This window comes from Oncorhynchus masou, unplaced genomic scaffold (genome assembly GCF_036934945.1).
Source record: "Oncorhynchus masou masou isolate Uvic2021 unplaced genomic scaffold, UVic_Omas_1.1 unplaced_scaffold_13688, whole genome shotgun sequence".
NCBI classification, from domain to species: domain Eukaryota; kingdom Metazoa; phylum Chordata; class Actinopteri; order Salmoniformes; family Salmonidae; genus Oncorhynchus; species Oncorhynchus masou.
Window position 1 is genome coordinate 1 of NW_027003593.1, and position 5,268 is coordinate 5,268.

At 55.3% G+C, this 5,268-nt stretch overlaps 1 protein-coding gene across 1 annotated transcript; it reads right to left on the bottom strand.

The window, feature by feature from the left end:
• Positions 1-3,821: 3,821 nt before the first annotated feature.
• Positions 3,822-4,368, bottom strand: LOC135530533 (sperm protamine P1-type-like; the record flags this gene model as incomplete). Its single annotated transcript, XM_064958836.1, has 2 exons — positions 3,822-3,873; positions 4,226-4,368. Coding segments are annotated over 2 exons (195 nt in total), but the record flags the coding sequence as incomplete, so codon positions are not given.
• Between the last annotated feature and the right edge of the window lie 900 nt (positions 4,369-5,268).

Genomic DNA, 5,268 nt, shown 5'->3' on the forward strand with positions numbered 1-5,268 from the left:
CTCGCTCTCTGTTCCTCCTCGCTTTCTCTCTCGCTTCTCTCTCGTCGCTCTCTCTCCTCGCTTTCTCTCCTCGCTTTCTCTCCGTCGCTCTCTCTCCTCGCCTCTCTCGCTCTCTCTCGCTCTCCTCGCTTTCTCCTCGCGCTCTCTCTCCTCGCGCTTTCTCTCGCTCTCCTCCGCTTTCTCCTTCTCCGCTTTCTCCTCTCTCGCTCTTCTCCTCGCTTTCTCCTCTCCCTTTCGCTCGCTCTCTTCTCCTCGCTGTCTCTCCTCCTCGCTTTCTCTCCTCGTTTTCTCTCGCTTTCTCTTCCTCGCTCTCCTCTTCCTCCCCGCTTTCTCCTCGCCTTCTCCTCGCTTTCTCCTCGCCTTCTCTCCTCGCTTCTTCTCTCCTCGCTTTCTCCTCGCTTTCTCTCTCTCCTCGCTATTCTCCTCTCTCCCCGCTTGCTTCTCGCTTTCTCCTCGCTTTCTCCTCGCTTCTCTCGCTTCTCTCTCTCCTCGCTCTTCTCCTCGCTTCTCTTCTCTCCTCGCTTTCTCTCTCGCTTTCTCCTCGCTCTCTCTTCTCTCTCTCTCGCTGTCTCTCTCTCGCCTCTCTCTCTCGCTTCCGCTCTCTTCTCTCTCGCTCTTCTTCCTCTTTCGCTTCTCTCCTCGCTTTCTCTCTCTCTCGCTTCTCTCCTCGCCTCTTCGCTCTCCTCGCTTTCTTCTCCTCTCGCTTTCTCTCCGCTTTCGTCTCTTCTCTCCTCGCTTTCTCTTCGCCTCTCTCCTCGTCTCTCTCTCCTCGCTCTCTCTCCTCGCTTCCCTCTCCCTCGCTCTCTCTCGCTCCTCTCTCGCTCCTCCTCCTCTCTCGCTTCTCCCTCTCTCTTCCTCCTCGCGCTCTCTCTCCTCGCGCTTTCTCCTCGCTCTTCTCTCTCGCTCTCCTCGCTTTCCTCTCTCTTCCCTCGCTGCTTTCTCTCCTCCTCCTTCGCTTTCTCTCCCCTCTCTCCTCTTCTCCTCGCGCTTTCTTCTCCTTCCTCCTCGCTTTCCTCGCTCTCTTCTCCTCGCTTTCTCTCGCCTTCTCTCGCTTTTCTTCTCGCTTTCTTCTCGCTTTCTCTCGCTTCTCTCGCTTTCCTTCTCTCGCTTTCCTCCTCTGCGCTCTCTCTCGCTTTCTCCTCGCCTTCTCTTCTTCCCTCCTCGCGCTTTCTCTCCTCGCTCTCTCTCTCGCTTCTCTCGTTTCTCCTCGCTTTCTCGCTCTCTCGCTCTTCTCCTCGCTTTCCTCGCTCTTCTCTCTCTTCGCTTTCTCTCCTCGCTTCGCTTCTCTCGCTTTCCTCCTCGCTTGCTCTCTCGCTTTCTCCTCGCTTTGCTTCTCTCGCTTCTCTCGCTCTCTCTCGCTTCTCCTCTTCTTCCTCTTCTTCGCCTTCTCCTCGCTTTCTCTCTTCCTCGCTTTCTCTCCTCTCTCCTCGCTTCTCTCCTCTCCTCGCTTCTCGCTCTCTCCTCGCTTCTCCTCTCCGCTTTCTCTCGCTTTCTCTCCTCGCTTTCTTCTCTCGCCTTCCCTCGCTCTTCTCCTCGCTTTCTCTCTCTCCTCGCTCTCTCCTCGCCTTCTCTCTCGCTCTTCCTCGCGCTTTCTCCTCGCTTTCTCTCTCCTCTACGCTTCTCTCCTCCTCGCTTTCTCTCTCCTTTCTCCTTCGCTTCTCTCTCTTTCTTTCCTCCTCGCTTCTCTTCCTCCTCGCTTTCTCTCCTCGCTGCTTCTCTCTCTCGCTCTCTCTCTCTCTCGCGTCTCTCTCTCCTCGCTCTTCCTCTCGCTTTCTCCTCGCTCTTCTCTCTCTCCTCCTCGCGCTTCTTCTCTCTCCTCGCGCTCTCTCCTCTCGCTTTCTCTCCTTCCTCGCTTTCTCTCGCTTCCTTCTCTCGCTTTCTCCTCTCGCTTCTCTTCGCTTCTCTCCTCGCTTTCTCTCCCTTCTCTCGCTTCTCTCTCTCGCTTTCTCCTCGCTTCCTCCTCGCTTCTCCTCCTCGCTTTCTCTCCTCCTCGCTTCTCTTCCTCCTCGCTTTCTCTCCTCGCGCTTCTCCTCGCTTTCTCCTCGCTTTCTTTCTCTTCTCGCTTCTCTCTTTCCTCGCTTTCTCTCTCTCTCGCTCTTCTCTCTCCTCGCTTCTCTCTCTCTCGCTTTCTTCTCTCCTCGCTTCTTCTCTCCTCGCTTTCTCTTCTCTCCTCTCGTCTTCTCTCGCTTTCTCCCTCGCTCTCTCTCCTCGCCTTCTCTCTCTCCTCGCTTTCCTCTCTCGCTTCCCTCTTCTCTCGCTCTCTCCCTCGCTTCTTCTCCGCTTTCTCTCGCTTCTCTCTCCTCGCTTTCTCTCGCTTTCTCTTCTCTCTCCTCGCTTCTTTCTCCTCGCTCGCTCTCTCTCGCTCTTCTCCCTCGCTTTCTCGCTTTCCTCTCTCCTCGCTTTCTCCTCGCTTCTCTTCTCCTCGCTTTCTCTCGCTTTCTCGCTCTCTCGCTTTCTCCTTCCTCGCTTCTCTCCTCCTCGCTTTCTCTCTCTCGCTTTCTTCTCTCCGCTTTCCTCTCTCTCGCTCCTTTCTCTCGCTTTCTCCTCCTCGCTTTCCTCGCTTTCTCCCTCGCTTTCTCTCTCGCTTCTCTCGCTTCCTTCCTCGCTTCTCTTCCTCTCGCTTTCTCCTTCTCTCCGCTTTCTCTCTCCTCGCTTTCTCTCTCTCTCTCGCTTTCTCTCTCTCTCCTCGCTTCCTCCTCGCTTCTCTCTCCCTCGCTCTCTCTCTCTCGCTCTCTTTCTCTCGCTTCTCCTCTCTCGCTTTTCTTTCTCTCGCTTTCTCCTCTCGCTTTCCTCGCTTCTCTCGCTTTCTCTCGCTTCTCCTCGCTTTCTCCTCTTCTCTCGCTTTCTCGCTTTCTCTCGCTTTCTTCGCTTTCTTCCTCGCTTTCTCGCTTTCTCTCGCTTCTCTCTCGCTTCTCTCTCGCTTTCTCTCCTCGCTTTCTCTCGCTTTCCCTCGCTTTCTTCTTCTCTCGCTTCTTCTCTCGCTTTCTCTCTCGCTTCTCTTCGCTTTCTCCTCGCTTTCTCCTCGCTTTCTTCTCGCTTCTCGCTTCCTCGCTCTTCTCCTCTCTCTCGCTTCTTCTCTTCCTCGCTTCTTCCTCGCTTTCTCCTCGCTTTCTCTCCTCGCTTCTTCTCTCCCGCTTTCTCCTCGCTTTCTCGTCTTCTCTCCGCTTTCTCTCTCGCTTTCTTCTCGCTTTCTTCGTTTTCTTTCTCGCTTTCTTCTCTCTCTCTCTGCTTCTCGCTTTCTCGCTTTCTTCTTCTCGCTTTCTCCTCGCTTCTCTCTCTCTCGCTTCTCCTCGCTTTCTCTCGCTTTCTCTCTCTCTCGCTTTCTTCCTCGCTTCTCTCTTGCTCTCTCTTTCGCTTTCTCTTCTCGCTTTCTCCTCGCTTTCTCTCGCTCTCTCTCTCCTCGCTTTCTCTCCTCGCTTTCCTCCTTCTCCTCGCTCTCTCCTCGCTTCCTCTCCTCGCTCGCTCTCTTCGCTTCTCTCTCGCTTTCTCCTCGCCTTTCTCCTCCTCGCTCTCTTCTCCTCGCTTTCTCTCTCCTCGCTTTCTCTCCTCGCTTTCCTCTCCTCGCTTTCTCGCTCTCTCTTCCTCGCTTTCTCTCTTCGCTTTCTCTCGCTTCCTCTCTCTTCTCTCGCTCGCCTTTCTCCTCGCTTTCTCGCCTCTCCGCTTCTCCTCTCTCCTCGCTTTCTCTCGCTCTCTCTCGCTTTCTCGCTCTCTCCGCTTCTCTCTCGCTTCCTCTCCTCGCTTCCCGCTTCTTCCTCGCTCTCTTCTCTCCTCGCTTCTCTCTCGCTTTCTCTCCTTCGCTCTCTTCTCCTCGCTTCTCTCGCTCTCCTCGCTCTCCTCTCTCTCCTCGCTCTCTCTCGCTCTCCTCGCTCTCTCTCTCTCCTCGCTTCTCTCTCTCTCGCTTTCTCTCTCCTCCTCGCTTCTCCTCGCTTCTCTCCTCGCTTTCTCCTCTCCTCGCTCTCTCTCCTCGCTCTCTCTCTCTCTCTTTCTCCTTCTCTTCTCTCCTCGCTCTCTCCCTCGCTTCTCTCTCGCTCTTCTCTCGCTTCTCTCGCTTTCTCTCGCTCTCTCTCTCTCGCCTTTCTCTCTCGCTTCTCCTCGCCTTCTCTCTCTCTCGCTTCTTCTTCTCTCGCTTCTCTCTCTCCGCTTTCTCCTCGCTTCTCCTCTCGCTTCGCTTCTCTCTCTCGCTTCTTCTCTCGCTTTCTCTCGCTTTCTCCTCGCTTCTTCTCACTTTCTCTCGCTTTCCTCGCTTTCTCGCTTTCCTCGCTTCTCTCGCTTTCCTCCTCGCTTTCTCCTCGCTTCCTCGCTTTCTCCTCGCTTTCTCTCTCGCTTTCTCCTCTGCTCCTCTCGCTCTCCTCGCTTTCTCCTCGCTCTTCTTCTCGCTTCTCTCTCGCTTTCTCCTCGCTTCTCTTTCTCCTCGCTTCGCTCTCTCGCTTCTCCTTCTCCGCTCTCCTCTTCTCTCCTCTCTCGCTTTCTTCTCCTCCTCGCTTTCCTTCTCTCGCTTCCTCTTTCTCCTCGCTTTCTTCCTCCTCTCTCGCTTCTCGCTCTCTCCCCGCTCTTCTCCTCGCTTCTCTCCCCTCGCTTCCTCGCTTCGCTCTCCTCGTCTCTCGCTTTCTCCTCTCTCGCTCTCCCTTCTCCTCGCCTTCTCCTCGCCTTCTCTCTCTCCTCGCTCTCCTCGCTTCTCTCTCCTCGCTCTCTCCTCGCTTCCTCCTCGCTCTCCTCGCTTCCTTCCTCGCTTTCCCCGCTCTCTCTCTCGGGCTTTCTCCTCCTTCCGCTTCTCCTCGCTTCTCTCCTCGCTTTCTCCCGCTTCTCCTCCTCGCTCTCTCTCTCCTCGCTTCCTCTCCTCGTCTTCCTCTCTTCATTTTCTCTCGCTCTCTTCCTCCTCGCTCTCTCCTCCTCGCCTTCTCTCTCTCGCTTTCCTCCCCGCTTCTCTTCTTCTCGCTTTCTCTCTCGCTTTCTTCTCTCGTTTTCTCTCGCTTTCTCTCTCGCTTTTCCTCGCTCTCTCTCTCTCGCTTTCTCCTCCGCTTCTCTCTCTCTCGTTTCTTCCTCGCTTTCTCTCGCTCTCTGCTTCTCTCGCTTTCTCTCGCTTTCTCTCCTCGCTTTCTTCTCGCTTTCTCCTCGCTTTCTCTCTCTCCCGCTTTCTCTCCTCGCTTTCTCTCGCTCTCGCTCTCTCTCTCGCTTTCTCTCCTCGCTTTCTCTCCTCGCTTTCTCCTCGTCTTCTCGCTTTCTCTCGCTTCTCTCTCCTCGCTTTCTCCTCTCTCTCGCTCGCTTTCT